The sequence below is a fragment of the Protopterus annectens genome, chromosome 2.part0 (assembly GCF_019279795.1).
Source record: "Protopterus annectens isolate FY-2018-M chromosome 2.part0, PAN1.0, whole genome shotgun sequence".
NCBI classification, from domain to species: Eukaryota; Metazoa; Chordata; order Ceratodontiformes; family Protopteridae; genus Protopterus; species Protopterus annectens.
In genome coordinates this window covers 956925891-956943598 of record NC_056728.1, presented here as the reverse complement: position 1 = coordinate 956943598, position 17708 = coordinate 956925891, and the positions used below count along the sequence as shown (strand labels likewise).

General features: G+C 38.6%; 1 protein-coding gene across 1 annotated transcript in view; it reads left to right on the top strand.

Moving 5' to 3' along the window:
- The window catches only part of HAUS6 (HAUS augmin like complex subunit 6), a 2286143-nt gene that overhangs the window by 1096453 nt on the left and 1171982 nt on the right, over positions 1-17708 (top strand). Inside the window, exon 10 of the mRNA XM_044060364.1 lies at positions 9215-9338. Coding sequence (XP_043916299.1) covers positions 9215-9338 — 124 coding nt within the window. The remainder of the gene's footprint in view (positions 1-9214; positions 9339-17708) is intronic.

Here is a 17708-nt window from a genome sequence, read left to right as displayed (position 1 = left end):
TTTCATGAGGGCCACCCAAGGTAGTCTTAGCTGGATCTCTGTCCTGTTGGTTGAGGAGCGACTGAAAATACCATCAGATTAGTTATGTACTCACCATAACCATGAATCTGTGTTATCTAATTTTATTCTTCAACTTCCTTCATAACTTCCACCATCCATGTCTTTGAGAAAGACCTAATGGAATTATTAGGAAACAGTTCTTGCTGGAGCTCATCTTTCAGCTGTCACTGTTCTGTCATAGCTGTCTTGAGTTACTTTTTCTTGTGATATTGTATAATAGCAGCAAACTTGATCCGAGGTAATACAGTGATCAGAGGCATTATGGGTAAGGGAAGAGCTCGAGTGGTGGATCCTAGATTCTAAAGAAAGTGGTCACGTTAGATCCTAGGGTTGGATCCAAATCCATTGTTGAAGAATGAAAATGGACAGCACAGCTATATAGTTATGCTGAGTACCTAACTTTTTAACATAATTTTTTTCAGCTTTGGAAATGTTTCTTCACTTATACAAATATTTTTCTCCATTTTGACACCATGTATGTTTATGCTTGTGGCCTTTAGGGTTGTTAGTTCAGGCTGCTTTCTATATGACATATTTACCACATTTTGCATTCTGCTTCTTGTGATTAAATATCAGCTTGCTGAAATTTTTTTATCTCATATGGAATAGTTGGTATGGAGTGATGTCTTGTGTCATCATCCTAATTGGTTAACTGTGTACATTGCTGTCATTATGAGGGCTTGTTTGCTTGGTGTCTGACGCTCGCTGTTGTTCCTAGATAAGACTTCTCTGTCCTTAGGGGGTAGTATGTCTGTACGGGTAGGGGACAAAAGCAGGACTAAGACCTTTTTCTGTGGCTCATCCATCTATTTCCTTGGGGAGTGATGATCCTGTCCACTTTGGACAGCCTTCTCCTTTTGTATGGACTTCGACTTTTTTTTGGAGCTTGGCTTTCTGCAGTTGGGCGTTGTTGTCCTAGTCTTGCTTGTTGGTATGACAGTTCCTTATTCATACTAATTTTCCTGTCAACTAGCTCACTTGTTTCTATGAACTCCAGTAATGTAGGATTCCAAATTTGAGGAGAAGAGATCTTGTTTTAACTCATTGTTACACTGTGTTGAGAAGGTGGTTGTTTTGGTCCCTGAATCTATCAGTCTTCCCAGTTTTTTCAGGGTGCGGTGAAAACTAGTTGGACTAATGTGATCTCTCACTCTGTGGTGTTTTATTTATTTAATTTATTTAACATTTATTTACCAGGAAAGTCTGACCTGGAACAAAGATAATTTTGAGCGGAGGCCCGGGGAGACACGCTCCAGACCCATGTTTGTAACATGGGAAGAAACAGTATCACCCAGAGGAAACCCACACAAACACGGGTAGGACATGCAGACTTCACAGAACGCACCCCAGCCGAGAATTGAACTAGAGAATGTTTTGCTGTGAGGCAACAACACTACTGCTGTACCACTGCACCGTCCATCCTGCTGTAGTGTTGTGTATCCTGCTTTGTTGGCTGTTACCTAGCCCTGAGATAATTTTGCTGATTGTTTTGGTTTAACATTGATGTTTACTCCCTGTCTTTCAGAAAGGAAAAGTTTCATTTGCCAGTATCAGCCCTTAGCAGCTTAACATTTGTTTTCTTTTTACTTTTGGTTGGCTGAGCTACTCTGATGTATTGGTTTGTTCTGCTCCAGTAGTCGTTGGGAGTAGTTACTTTCAGTATTTACATCACTCACTTGTAGAAATCTTTTAGTTAAGAGCCTCAACAAAAAACTGCACTCCCTGGAAGCTCTCCTGTCTCTGGCGAATGCTGATATTTGTGCACTTAATGAAACATTGTTGAAAGCCTTGGAAAGCGCACTGGCATTGCATAGCTATACACCTTTCATACTTTCCGACCACCCACTGAACATGAAATAGCATAAAGCAGAGGTGTAGCTAGCTACATAAATGATAAGCGCACCTCCAGGCTGGTTACCAATATGGTATGCTTGAGCTACTCCGTGCTCAACTAACCATGGGAAAAAATATTTTCCATATTATTGCTAGCTACATGTCCCCCATCATGAACCAGGAAACCCATGCATCATACCTGAAGTTACTAGAGTCCCTCACTATCCTGCCCAATACCATACTTGTGGGTGATTTTAGCTATTGCATTAATTGGGAGGCATACCTGACCACTGACATGCAGGCCCAAAGATTTCTTGACTTATTAAATTCAAATGCCCTGGAACAGATGGTCTTCACTCACTAGGGGAACAGATGACCTACATCTGGTATTCACACATATAGGAGAGTGCTGCACAAAGCAGTCTCTCTTGAAATAAAGGTAAAACTAGCCCCCCCACCTATCCCCTAAAATTTTAAGAACTTATCTAAGGTAAATTACGCCTTGTTAAGGGACAGCGTAGCTACTTTCCAAGCTCCCCCAAATCCAGAAAACACAAAAACCTGTGCAGTGGTGTACACGAGTCCTCTGAGACCAACCAAAGACAACTGTGTAGAAATGGCTGTACCAGACCAAAATAAACCCAAGTCACACTACAAAAACAATCCACCCTAGTATACCCCTGGAATTAATCAGTTGTACAACAAAAAAGAAAGAAAAAAATCTTTTGAGAAGTCAGAGGGAATGTGCACAACAGAGCAAAGAAGTCCCTCATTAGTCTAAACAAGCAAATCCTGGATCTGTTCAAGTCCGTGAAAGCAGACTTTGACCAAACACCAAAAAATGAAAAAGTAGGTAAAAAAAAAAAAGCCAGCAAATTGCAAACCGTAAACTCCAATTAATTTGTGTAAGCGCTTTCGTACAAGCCCAATGCTCGAACTTCAGACAAATATCCAAGATTCATTCTTTAAGTACTGACTTCAGTTATTCAATTTTATAAAAAATCTTATCCCTTAAAAAGACACCGTATATATATATATATATATATATATATATATATATATATAGATATATATATATATATATATATATATATATATAGATAGATATATATATATATATAGATATATATATAGATATATATAGATATAAATATATATATAGATATAAATAAAACTACTTTATTTCTGTAAATTTAACAACCCGATATATAGAATACTCCAACTAGCCCTGCTAGATGGAGACATTCATCCTAACCCTGTCCCAAACAATATTCCTGCCATTGAACTAGGCAACTCTAACATAACTAATACACATACTCCTATTAAACCAACAAACTCCCTCTCTTTAGCACATCTTAACATTGTAGCATTAACAACAAGATTACCCATATTCATGCCCTATTACAACTCTACCAATTTGACAGCTTATGTTTATCTGAAACATGGCTTAAACCTTCCATTAATGACAATGAAATTACCCAGCCTAGCTACAGTATCCTCAGATTAGACTGTATTAACAAAAAGGGAGGGGGGTGTTCCAGTCCTCTATATAAATAATCTACAAGTTGCCACTTCAAACATAAACCAACCTATATTTAATCATGCTGAAATCCTTGTCACTAAACTTCAAGTCAACTAATTCAAATCCATAAACATTGCTTGTATTTACCTTCCCCCTGGAAATAACATTAACACCCGTGAAAGTATTCTCAATTGGCTATCAACTAATCTTCCACAAGAAACTTTAGTCCTTGGAGACTTTAACAGTGACTGGAAGTCCTGTAGTACCCCTCATCCCACCACCCATATTAATCTTTATGGCTTCTCACAAGTCATCACCTCCCCTACAAGAATTAATAAAACCAACAATAAGGAAACCACATTAGATTGGATTCTTATAAACCCTCCACATCACGCATACAAAGCAGGCACCCTCCCTGATGGATCTGAGTGACCACTCTCTCACATATATCATCAGACACAAAACTAGCTTACCTCACCCAAATTCCTATCAGACAATACGGACTAAAAAATTCATTAACCCTGAACTTTTCCAGCTAGAACTCAAACACTGCATTTGGTCACCACTAAAAATACTCCCTTTAGATGAAGCATTTGACTACTTTAATTCCGCATTCTTAGCCATCCTTGACTATCATGCCCCAGTACGCTCTATTAGAAATAAGGCTAAACCTGCCCCATGGCTCACTACAGCTACTAGACAGAAAATCCTCCTTAGAAACAAATCTTGGGCAAAATGGCACACTACTAGGAATTCAACAGACCACCAGACAACTGAGAAATACTATTAAAAAAAGCTGTCCTCTTAGATAAAAAAAACTTTTATATCCAACTACAACAAACTAACCAAAGGAATCCACAAAAATTTTGGTCCAGCATCAACAAACTCCTACACCCAGGCCAGTCTATTACACCTAGCCCACAAGGCTCTAACCATGAGAATCCAACACAAACTGCCAATGCCTTCAATTCTTTCTTTACAGATGCCATTCAAACACTAGCTAAGCAATTATCTGCAAGTTCCCCTAATCTAACCACCTCACCGACTGACCCAATTCCATCATTTCAGCTAAAACCTGTTCCTACTTCCTTCATTTGCTCTCTTCTAGAAAAACTAAAACCTACTACCCCATCTGCTGACCAACTACCTGCAGAATACCTGCAAAAAGGTGCCAAAGCCATAGCCTTCCCCATTTCCATACTAATAAACAGAACGATAACAGAAGGAACTATCCCATCTATCTGGAAAATCTCACACATCATCCCTCTACATAAAGGCGGAAATTCCATTGACATTTCAAACTGTAGTAATATTGATACCATCGACCACAGGACAGGCAGAATCCAACAATAAGGCACAGACCAGGAATAAAAATAAATGCAGTTTAATCCAATAGTTCACACTGACTGAGCGCTTTCTCCAGTACAACTGGCTTCATCAGAGTCATTTAACAAATCACACCCAGCTTTCCTTCCTTTAAATAACACAGTAAAGTTCAATTAATCAATTATCAAAATCAATAAAATAATTAATTATAAATGTTTACATAAGAAAAAAATCACCATTAATAAAATTACATTGTAGTATAAAATCTACTTAATTACTATTATACAGAAAGACATACCAAAACTCATAATTGTATAAGTGTTTAAAAATAATAACCTTAAAGATTATGCTGTATACACAATAAATATATATGTATATACACTTAGTTCATGCGTTTTGTTTTACACAAAATTTTAAAATAACTTTGTTGTTTTGTACAGTTTGTAAAATCATCCTATTGTAAAAATTTTCATAATCAAAAATATGTTTGTAACAAAAAAAAAAATATATATAAATAATATATATATTTATTATTGTATATATGTGAATGTATAATCTATTTGAATGAAATTCACATATCAGTAATAATATTAGTGTAATTCTATTATGAATATTTAATTATTGAGAACTTTAAAACCTCAAACATTTCAAACTGTAGACCAATAGCTCTACTCTCTCCAGTAGCAAAAATTATGGAAAAATGTATCCATAAGCAACTACTCACCGAAAATAACCTACTGGCCAACTGTCAACATGGGTTTAGACCTAATCACAGTACCACCACAGCTCTACTTTCCTTCACAGACTGCATAAATTTAAACCGTAATAATAATACTCTTACGTCTTCTGTCTTCATTGATTTATCTAAAGCTTTTGACGTGGTTAACCAACAGCTCCTTATAGAAATACTTAAATCTATTTCTCTTGATACTCTAGCCTTAAAATGGTTTAAATCTTACTTGAACAATAGACAACAAGCAGTACTATGGGAAAACAATCTATCTTCTTACCTCCCCGTTTCCCTTGGTGTTTCCCAGGGCTCCATATTAGGCCCACTGCTATTTTCCATTTTCATTAATGACCTCCACCTAGCAATTCCTCATGCAACCTGCAATTATTATGCAGACGACTCCACCATTATTTGCTCAGCTAATACTCCTTCCGAGCTACAGTCCCTTACACAAAAAGCATTCAATACAGTTGAGCAATGGTTTTTATGCCGATGCCTCATACTTAACCCTAAAAAAATTAAACTGCTACTTTTTACTCCTACTCGCAGGTCAACCCCTCTTCACTTCACTCTTATATCCAAGAACGGGACTCTATGTCCTGACCCAACCACTAAACTTCTTGGAATAACCATAGATAATAACCTAAACTTCGATGCTCATATTAACATCACTATAAAAACAGTAAATAAGAAACTGGGATCCCTTTATAGAATCAAACCGTTTCTTACTCCTTCAGCCAAAACCACTATAGCTAGAACTCCTTTAATCTCTCCCCTACTCTGTGCTTCACCCATATATACCAATCTCTCAAAAAACAACCTCAACAGACTTGCTACCTCCTATCATAGTATTGCTAGATTTGCCACTGGTTCTCCTTTTAGAACACATCATTGCAACAACCTAAAACAATTAGGATGGCTAGAGTTCCAAAACCAGTTACTATTTCACCAGCTTGCTATTATCCATAAGAGCCTGCACTACCCCACCTATACTCCTATACTGACTACTCTCATTACCCCCTACAACAATCTTAAGAACTTACGCTCTTCTAATAAGCTACTTATTACCACTAGCATATCCATTAACTCAGCTGGAGATTCTTTGTTCTCTAACTTTGTAGGCAAACACTTGAACATGCTTCCCTCTGAACTCCTATCCCTGACCTCTATAACACTTTTTAAACAGAAACTAAAACTATTTCTCAGTACTCATTGGTTATGCCCTTGTACTAACCCTGACTAACTGTCTTTCTTCTTTCTTCGATTTCCTATGTGCTCTCTGCATCTAATATTATGTTCTAACTAATGACATCCTCTTGCTGTCTCCTATAAACCTTGTTTTTCACTGTATCACATGGTACAGTTGTATAAATAAACATATTTTTTATCGTATTTTTTTCTGTTTCTATAAGTAAACAACTGTTTTGTATTTTATTTTTGCTTTTCATATCTCCTCATCATGAGCTATGTACTCTTGTAATGACAACTGCATCAAGCCTATACGGCTGTAACTGTTCAGAACTTTTCAACTACTTTATACTTCTGAATTGTGACAACTTTTTATTATACATATTGTGTTTGTGTTGGAGTTTTTCTCCCCGGGCCTTTACTGAAAATGGATTTCTATTCCAGTTAGACTAGCCCGGTCAACAAATGTAAAATAAAATAAATAAATAGATAAGAATAACATGGTTATTTACATACAGTACGATACAAGCAGACTTTGAGGTAGAAAGAGTTTCCGAACTAAGGATAACTGTAAGGCATTTTTCAGTTATGTCTGCAATTTTAAGGGCATCTCCCAACAATTCGCGTAATTTGTTGTAGATGTCATCAGCCGGAAGATGCAGCAAATCTGCTGACTGACGAATTTAGCTCAGAAGTTCACCTCTCCATCTCTCCCCCCAGTTGTACCCCAAAAAATACCCTCAGTCACTCCTCTGCCAATTATCACCATAGCAAAGGTTGTCACAGTGCTCTCTCAAGTTAAAAACATTGCTTTAATGGAGCCTAGCAATATGCCAGGTTGCCTCCTTAAACAGATTAAATCAGGACTTACCAGGACCATTAGGATCTCTGTTTAATCACAGCCTCCGGACTGGTTTTGCCTCGGTAAAGTGGACAGCAGCAATGTTATCCCTCTGCATGAAGGGGGTAAATCAACTGACTCAGGAAATTATGGGACCCATAAGTTTGACTAGTCTCATATGTAAGGCCTTGGAAAGAATAGTCATGGACCTGATGTGTAATGGTGCAGAAATCCTCCACACACTGGACCTGACACAGTTCTACTTTATCAGGTGCAGGTGACGCCTACTGAATCTAGTGGATTTCTTTGAGAAAGTCACAAAGGGCATGAATGAAGGTAAGAGTTACATACCCACCCACCTTGACCTGACCAAGGCATTTGATAGAATTTTCCACTCAGGTATTATAACCTCTGAAAATTGGACATAAATCCCTACATCGTCAGATGAATAGCTAACTTGCTCATGGTTAGGAGATGTGGTTGAAGTGGGTAAATCCATATCAAGCAAGACACCAGTTCTGGTGATGCGCCACAGGGCTCAATGCTGGGATCACTCCTATTTAGCCTTTACTTCAGGGAAGTATATTCCAGTGTGAATGGCAGTTGGATGACAGTTTGCAAATGACTGCAGGCTTGGGGCAGTCATTGAATCCCCCAACAATGTAGATATCCTTTAGTTAGATCAGACATATGATTGGTGTCAGAACCATGGTCTAAAACTAAATGTGAAAAAATGCATTATCATACTCTTTGGGAGGTCAAATACCCCTTGCAAGTTACAATATCAATAGCTCACCCCTGAGAGTAGACTCAGATGTGAGAGATATAGGTACTCAGATAGTAGTCTGAACTTGGACCCCTACTTGTCCACAGTGGTGAAGTCGTCCTATGTGGAACAACTTATAAGTAAAGGTATGGCATCCAGAGCCAAGGAAATTATAGTCCTGCTGTACTCATCCCTCATTAGACGAATAATAGAGTACAATGCACCATTTGGCATGTAGTTGACTGTTACAGCAGCTGGAGTGACCTCAGAGGTTCCCTTTCAAAGACAATTCAGGGTGTAAACATGTCCTATGCAAGCAGATAAAACCCACTACCCCTTTACTCTTCTCTCCTACTGACCGTTAAGGGTTATCTATGCCTGACCTACAAGATGCTCTAAAATCCATTCCTGATGGAGCTGTCACACATCTGCAAGTCAGACAGCACAAGGGTCACCTGATCTGGGGATCTAAACTTAGTCAGTGACTCGAACAAAACATGCTGGAGAGAGAGACGAATCTTGGAGAGTGCCCTTGCTTTGTAACAGGCTTCCTTTTCACATTAAGCAGTGCTCTTCCTTGCACTTCGAGTGCTTAGCAGGTGCAGCTAAACTAGTCCTGCCACGTGTGTTGTTGGTCTTATCAGTGAAATTTTCTGCAAAAGCTTACATCTGTGATTTGGTTATTGCTAGTTAAATTGTGGTATTATGCAAAGAAGTGACTCGAGAAGGATGACCTGCAGTTTTCCTTGTTTACTTTGTTAATCAGTACATTTTTTGCATGCTTACCTGCTACTGAAATGCTAGTATATACTTGCTGTAGTGCTCATCACCGTTCATGAGCATATTTAATTGTGAAAGTCATGAATATTTGTTGGCAAGAGAGTACAGTGAGTAGTTTAACAGACTTATAAAGAGTGTTTCTTCATGCTGTCTTTGATTTCCTTCAAGACAAAAGGTAAAAGAAGTACACATGCTCATAAGGGATTCCGTTTCTCAGAAAATGATGGAATGGTCAGAAAAATGGGAGAGATTCCTTGGTCAAGATCCTTATTCATTAATGGAAAATAACCCAGTAAGTTAATTTTTATTTTTTGCATAATTTGAAACATCTTTTTCTTTTTCCGTTGATATCCAAAGAAAACTTGAATTTCAAGAGACAATGAAGTCCCCCTCTGGTCTGCAAATTCTTTGGCAGACTTTCTTTGGTAAGGCAAGCATACACATGGTATGTGTATGGAACATTTTGCTTTTAATTTTTTTTCTTTTCGGTGTCCTAGTGCTTTATGTTTACTATGGAGAGGAATGAACAACACATTGAGAGATGTTCTATCTTTGTGTAGTGTAAAGGACTATTTTATGAGCCAAATTATTTACTTCAGAAAATGACTGCTGTATTAGTATTGATGCCCAGGATTTTCTATTCCTGATAAGAGAAGTATGGATTGCTGTTGCAGTGGAATTCTTGACATTTGGGGATTAGCTTCAAGGATGTCTCTGATTGGTCCAACTTCCAGACTACTTTTAAGGATGCCAACCAATTCCCCTTCCACCTTTTGAGAACACTTGGTGGTGCCTCAGATAAGAGGCAGTCATAGTGCACTGTCTTCATTTATTTTTGCTGCAGGCATATGGTGGCACTGTCAGTAAGCTTGCTGTTGCACAATTTACTGACAGCCCCTGTGTTTTCTGGAATTTCTTTGAAAGGGTTAAGTGCAGTATGAATCACTTCTGTTCTCATCTTTCAGTTAGTGTATTGCACTTTGCTGCTGAAAATTTCTATGGAATGTTACTTGGGGGCATTCTTTGTGTAGGCCTGAAAAGCCTTTGTGATTGTGGGTGCTGGATCCTTTGCAAAGATGTGTATTCTGAGTGCTTTGTTTTGCTTATGAGCATCTCTACTTTTGGGTTAATTTCCAAATTTCTGTGGGTTTTATTACGAAAACCTGGAGGAGGAGAGGCCATGCTGTTTTTGTGGTTTTCATTGAAGAAGTTGAAAACAGCTTTGCTGGCGTCAAAGCATAGTACTGCATCTTCAGAGAGTCCCTTCCCCCACATAGATGCACTAAAAAAAAGCAGTAGCACATGGAAGTCAAGAGAGAGAACCCTCAAGTGGAATGCAAACTTACTCATTTTCCATCCCATAGTTGTAAGGATACCCCAGCTAGTGACATGATTTCCAAGTCTCTGTCAGTTGTGCTGGTTTCATCTGTAGCCTCTGCCTGACCTTTCTGGAATTTGACCTGCACCAGTCCAGGAACAAGAATTTAATAGTTCTATAGTGTTGCTCTTGCAAACAGCTGATTTCCTTCCATGCTTGGTGGAGCCTTCAGGGACTTGGAGCCAGAACTCGCAGACCTTGAGCTACAGCCACCCAGGTCAGATAGACTGGAAGAGCAGGATGAAGTGGCAAGGAAAAGCCTGAAGAATTGTCTGCTTCCCTTAAACCGCATTGCTGAGATTCTCAATCATTTCAGCACTATATTTCTTCCTCAACAGCCGTCTGCCCTGACTTTGCAGAATATTATATTAGTGAAGAGCCTTTTCCTTAGCAGTGTGAGGGCTTGTGGAGCTGGTCTTGGCCTTTCATCACCAGACATTTCAAGCTAGAGAAAAATTTCTCCTGAGTACTCTAATTTTTCTTCTAAAGCAAGAGAATTTGCCTTTTACTTTTCAGCTCTCCACCTGCCATGAGTTATGATTTAGACATGGGGTAATCCATTAAACCTGTGTCGCTGACAGACACAGTTTCTTTTAACAGAAATCCTTTTTCTGATGGATCATCTTAAACGGTAAATGAGTGTGTTGCTGAATTCCAAGAAAGAGGTATGCTGAGCATTTTGGTATGAAGTATCCAAAGTCTGCAGTATTGCGTTTTGATTTTAAGGCTTGTAAGGATGCCTTTGTAGGGGCATCAGTAGAAAGTTTCCAAGTGAACTACCAAAAAAGCCTGACTGGATTCTACAGACTCCAATAGACTCCAGTATTCCTGCAAGAATTCACTTGCAGACCTTGTGTTTATCTCCCTGTAATACAGCCAATGGTACAAAGCTAGTTCCTTCCACAGCAAGACAGAAAGAGCAAAATTCCTGTACAGATTCAGAAAGTGTACATTGAGTGCATAATACAGTGGAATGATTACCTCCCTGGACCTGAATGCCATACCTTTATTAATGAGCTGCACAGTGAAAAAGGACGACTTTGCAACAGTGGATATGTGGTAATCAAATGACAGCTTATTGTCGGCAAGAGTTCGCAGTCAGTTTTAAGGTGTGCATTGTCTGTGGTAGCTGCAGGGAATGCCGAAGGGTATGAATATATATTTTTTTGGTGTTTAGCTTTATACGGTGGTTTCAACACCTGGTATTTGTTTGGGAAAGGTCTTCCTGAAGGATCTTGATGTTTTCTGGAAAGTTTATGATGGCACCACTTGTACAGTCAGTTACAGATTTGGTCAGCTATAAGACCTTATTACCTTTGACCTCCCAGAAGTAGAGTGGTCTAAGGACTGAACCTTGAAGTATTCCATTAGTGACCTGGTGTTTTGGAGAAGGTAGATCCACCCATCCTAATTTCTTGGGTTTGAGTTTTGAGTCCGTATCCTGTCCACTGAGTTACATAAGTATTTACATTTAGCTGAATGAGTTCATCAACTGTGCCTGAGTTGGGGCTGGTGTTGAATGTCATTGTGAGCTTTAGATATATCACATTTTCAGATTTCCCTCATCCACTGCTTCAAGTAACCTTTTCAAAGAAATTGATCATATTAAGTAGGCAGGATCTGCCCTTGACAAAAAAACAAACTGGCTTGAGTTGAGAATTGTAGACTAGCCGTGTTCTTATTAATTCCATAAGAACCCCTTCCATAGCCTTACAGATGAGGCTTGTCAGGCTTATAAGGTCTGAAGTTGCCCAGTTCACTTGACACCACCTTTGCACAGGGGGGGATAACAGTTGCAGTCCTCCAGTGGTCTGGCACAAACCTTGTTTTGAGGCTGATTTTGGAAGAGCTTCTATAGGGGGTTTGACAGGTTCTGTTGTAAGCTGACTAGTAGACATTCTGGTGTGCTGATATGAACCCATAGAAGCAGTATTTTTGGCCTCAGTGCTTCGAGGATGTGTTCTGGGGAGATTGGATTGGGGTGGATTGATATGTGATCTGAGTATGTGTGTTTTGGGGGTTTGAAGTTGGAGCTAAAATTATCTGATAGGCTAGATATATCCTCAAGATTAGAATATGTGATATTTATTTTTTAGCTCTTTAGCTTTCAACCTTATTTTTGAGGTTTCTTAGCATTAGTAAACGCTTTGTGATTATCGTTTGTCTGGATGTCTGCTTTTACTTCATATCTAACTGTAGTAAATTTGATCAGGGATCAGAGTTCTGTTAGGTTTTGCAAGAAAGGTTTTGGCATTTGGTGGGTTATAGTCTTTATGTGCAATGAGCTTTTTTCCTTTGTATTCTAGACCCTGTTTCAGGAGTGGCCTTGGGTCAACTGGTGCCCTAGGCAAAAGGGCTCCACGGCGCCACCTACCACACCATCTGGTGGCCCCCATCCTGGTCTACCTACACCAAATACTGGAAAAGTGTCCCTGCTACAGCGGCGCCCTAGGCGGCCGCCTAGTTGGCTTATGCCTAAGGCCGGCTATGCCCTGTTTATAGGGATTTATTTTTAAATTTGATGTATATAATTCTGAGAGGGACAGATGCTTCTGCGCAGCTGTTTAAATGTGCGTAGAATTTGAAGTTTTTTGCATTTGTAGTGGAGCCATCCTGGAGAAAGTATGAATTTTGTCAGGTTGTCACTCTGTTTTAGTAGATTAGCTTTAGTGTAGTCCCTGAATACTGAGCTGTTGGATGCTTCCAGTTTCAGTGTTATGGTAACTGCTTGATTTATGATCCCTTTTTACTGGGGACAGTGTTAAATGTGGTAGGGAACAGAGTTATCCCATATTCGTGACAACCAAATCCAGGATTTTGTCTCCCTTGGTAGAGTTGCAGACTAATGAAACTGTTCATCGGACCTCTACACAGACTAAAGAAAAATTGCTGGGAAACCACTCAGATGGCAGCAAACTGTTTTATTAAGCGCTTTTCGTCTCTCAAACTAGAGAGATGACTTCAGATAAAAAAAAATATACACACTAAAACATACTGTTTAAATAATCATGTCATACAGTCGTGGGTCAAAGGCCACCTCCATTTAAAACCACCCCTGTCACATAAAACTTTCATATATAAATTCCCTATGCTTTAAAATTCCCTAACATCAACCAGTTAAACCAAAATCATCTAATATAGTTGCTTAAAAATTTACTGTTCATAAAACTTCTGACCAAAAAAAAGCAACAATATACCAATGTTAATGAATCTGTACAATAAAATAAAAATCAAATACTAAATTAAATTTATTAAGTATTTATATGTATAAATACCCCGTACTTAAATGGTAATCCGTAATATACATTAAACTTCCATCTAAAGGCAAACCATGCAACAGTCCTAAGCTACACCCACTCTGATCTCTCAAGGTTCTTCAGTTTTAAGATGCACAGAATGGAAAAAAACTCTTTCAACCTTGGGAAATGGCAAGCGTCTGTACGCAACTGCCACCTCAGTTCGAGTCTTTCTAATAAAAGTGATTCGGGGCCACTCCTTTCATCCAAGTTGACCCAGTCAATAGCCCCAAATTTAAAATGATGGTCAGGATATGCATCCACGTGTCAAGCCAAAGCACTTTCCTCTTTTGATTTACTAATATATAGTACAAGTGCTCGTATACTCTTTCTCTCAGCCTACAATCGGTCTTCCCGATATAAAAGGCCAGACTGTGCCATATATACAACTGCTTTACTCTGGCAATTGAACCTGAATTTGGTCACATGCTTTTGCCCCCTCAAAGTAAAGCATTGCCCTATGTCCATGTGTTTACAATAATTACACATGCATTTAAACATGCCTGTTCGAATACAAGGAACCTTTACTTTCTTTTGTAGAATATTTTTCAAATTCTGCTCACATTGAAAAACTATTCTCGGTGGTGCTTGAATTTTTTGCCTAAGCACATTGTCATTTATTATCAGTGACCAACAGTGGCTGTTGTTTTTTTAAACCAATTTTGTGTATTAAGGGTAGAACAATGTTCGATGGTGAATGGGATAGTAGCATAACATCCCAGACAAGGGAGTATAGTACAACAGCACTTATTAGATATAGTACTAACGCTTCGGCTTTTTATTCCATCATCAACAAAAATTAGTCACTGATAATGAATAACTATGTGCTTAGGCAAAAATTTCAGGAAGCACCGAGAATAGTTTAACGTGGGCAGAATTTGAAAAATATACTACAAAAGAAAGTAAAGGGCTCTTGTATTCGAACAGGCATGTTTAAATGCAGCATGTGTAATTATTGTAAACACATGGACATAGGCCAATGCTTTACTTTGAGAGGGCAAAAGCATGTGACCCAATTAAAGTTCAATTGCCAGAGTAAAGCAGTTGTATACATGGCAACAGTGCCAGCAATGCCCGGCCTTTTATATCGAAAAGACTGATCGTAGGCTGATAGAGAGTATACGAGCACTTGTACTATATTAGTAAATCAGAAAAGGAAATTGCTTTAGCTCGACATGTGGATGCATACCATGACCATCATTTTAAATTTAGGGCTACTGACTATGTCAACTTGTTTGAAAGGGGTGGCCCTGAGTCACTTTTATTAGACTCGAATTGAGGTGGCAATTGCGTACGGACACTTGCCATTTCCCAGGTGTGAATGAGTTTTTTTTCCATTCTGTGCATCATGAAATTGAAGAACCTTGAGAGATGAGTGGGTGTAGCTTAGGACTCTTGCATGGTTTGCCTTTAGATGGAAGTTTAATGTACATTATGGATTACCATTTAAGTACGGGGTATTTATATATACATATATATATATATATATCTATAAATACTTAATACATTTATTTAATTTAGTATTAGATTTTTATTTTATTGTATGGATTCATTAACATTGGTAGATTGTTGCTGTTTTTTTTGTCAGAAGTTTTATGAAGGGTAAATTTTTAAGCAACTATAGTAGACCATTTAGGTTTAACTGGTTGATGTTAGGGAATTTTAAAGCCTAGGGAATTTATATATAAAGGTTTTGTTTGTGTGACGGGTGGTTTTAAATCGAGGCGGGCTTTGAACCCATGACATGATTATTTAAACAGTATGTTTTAGTGTGTATATTTTTTATCTGAAGTCTCTCTATTTCGGGAGACGAAAAGTGCTTAATAAAACAGTTTGTCGTCTGAGTGGTTTCCCAGCATTTTTTCTATAGAGCTGCAGACTAGCTGGTCCAGCATGTTCGTGTTTATGAAGTCTAGAAATCTCTGGCTGTACATGTTTTGGATGTACAAGTTTTCCCAGTTGATGGAGTGCTAGTTGAAGTCCCCTAAGAGAATAGTGTTTAGCTGAATGGTTAGTGCTTCCAAGCTAGTCAGGGAGGAGGTATGGGCCATGGGGATACCTAGAAGGGGGTTCCTGTAGTTAGCTACTGTATAATATGAGGTTTTGTTAATGGTAAGTTGGACTTTGAGTTTCCAGCCATTATCCTGCTTATTGAGTTGGGAGGTGAGATTTGTTTACAAATAGATCCCTTTGCCTTTAGTGTGTATCTAGTGCAGTGGGGCTGAGTGTGGTAGACGCAAACTTCACACTGGTGGGTTCCTTCAATATTCCCAAACCATGTCTCTGTGATGAGGCATATATCAATGCCTTCTAGTGTCAGGAGTTTTTGTAGGGAGTTTTTTTAAAAGCTCATGGTGATTAGCCGGAATACCTTCAAGTTTTTTGAATTTTGTGTTATGCTGGAAGCTTTTGAAGACCCTCTGCCTTAAAGAAAGCATTATGGGGTAGATAAAGGGATTGTGTACTTGTGGTGCAAGGACTGAGTGCATACATTATATGGGAAATCCTTATACCCAGGTAGGCAACTGACCTGTGGACCCTCCTCTTGGTGAGTGGTGCATCCGTGTCTCTTTAAATAGTCTTTTATGACTTAGGGTATTCACTTGTTTTTAAGTGCTTTTGATGTGCTTGTTTCGAGGTGAGTACTGCTTGAGTTGAGTGTTGATGTTACTGAACGGTACTTGTTTCTGCAGTTGCATCTATGTGGCATTTGATGTTTAGGTTGTTTAGTTTGAAGAGTTCTAGTACATGTTGCTCTGTTTGATTTGGGATGTTTTGAGTGTGGTGTTGACAATGTTATTTGTAGTGGCTGCATGTGAAAGATTGCCTCCAATAACATTGTATAACTTCATCTCTCACACACTGTGGTAGATTAGTAGTAGGTGGTTGTCAATGAACGTGTGAGAATTTCAGCATTGTCTCAGAATGCTCATTTCAGCCAAGCTGACTACAAAGATGGTGTAAAAACCCATAGTTGCAGTTGCTTACTCTTGTGGGCTCGAGGAGGATTGGTGCCTTTGAGCCTAGGAGTTGCTTAACTGAAGTGCTGTCTGTTGAAAATGAACATTACAGGTTTACACTTTAACAGTAAGCCTCTTCATCAACTACTGGCTATGAAGTGTACACATAATTTCTGGAGTAATTTTATACAGGAGGATGTTCATCATATTAGTTACTGCTGCAGTAGCCCTATCTATATGGGACCTGTCCAGCAGTCAAAGCTTCAGAGCACCTTCTTCATGTTGAAAACTGTTATGCAGCTTGAGCTGAACTGACTAAAAAAAGACAGGTTTGGGAGATAAGCCCCTTAAAGTTTAATTGCTGCCAAAGGGAGTGCCCCACTGCAGGCTTTCAAGGATGGGCAGTTGGCTCATGCTACTGTTCCTTTGCTGGGAAGTTAAGTTCCCTTTGGGGAAAAAAAAAAAATTCACATTTTAGGTTTGTTTAAATGTACATACTTTGGAAAGTTTTATTTGTCTGTTTGTCTTAATAGATTGTCACAAAATTAAAATGTAGTTTTAAATGGATGCACACTTTTTTTTCCTGTCAGTTTATACATTGAGAGTATTTTAAAAACATTTTGTGAAGTTGTTCAGTCTCACTGTTCATTCTTGACTGATGGGTTCGGAGCCAATCCCTCTGCTCCGACAAAGCCACATGCAAAGCTCGAGGTCTTCCAGTAGCTTGAGGCCAAGCCCCCTATCCCATGAAGCACTGAGAATTACCTCAGATCTAGTTTGCCACTGCATCTGATTGGAGGTTCCAGAGTATGCTCGGGCTAGTAACTTTAAAAATTTTCTATTTAGTAGCTTTTATATTTAGCTTTACTAATATTTTGCCTAAGTAGTTAGCTTTTATAGTTTTGCCCTTCTCGTGTGATGTTATATTCTACTATATTTACTCTTTAGATATTTGGCCTCGTTGTTTTTGGCCTAGTTAACTTGAGTGTGTCTTAAGATATTCTTTAACACTTATTATAGTATAGAGT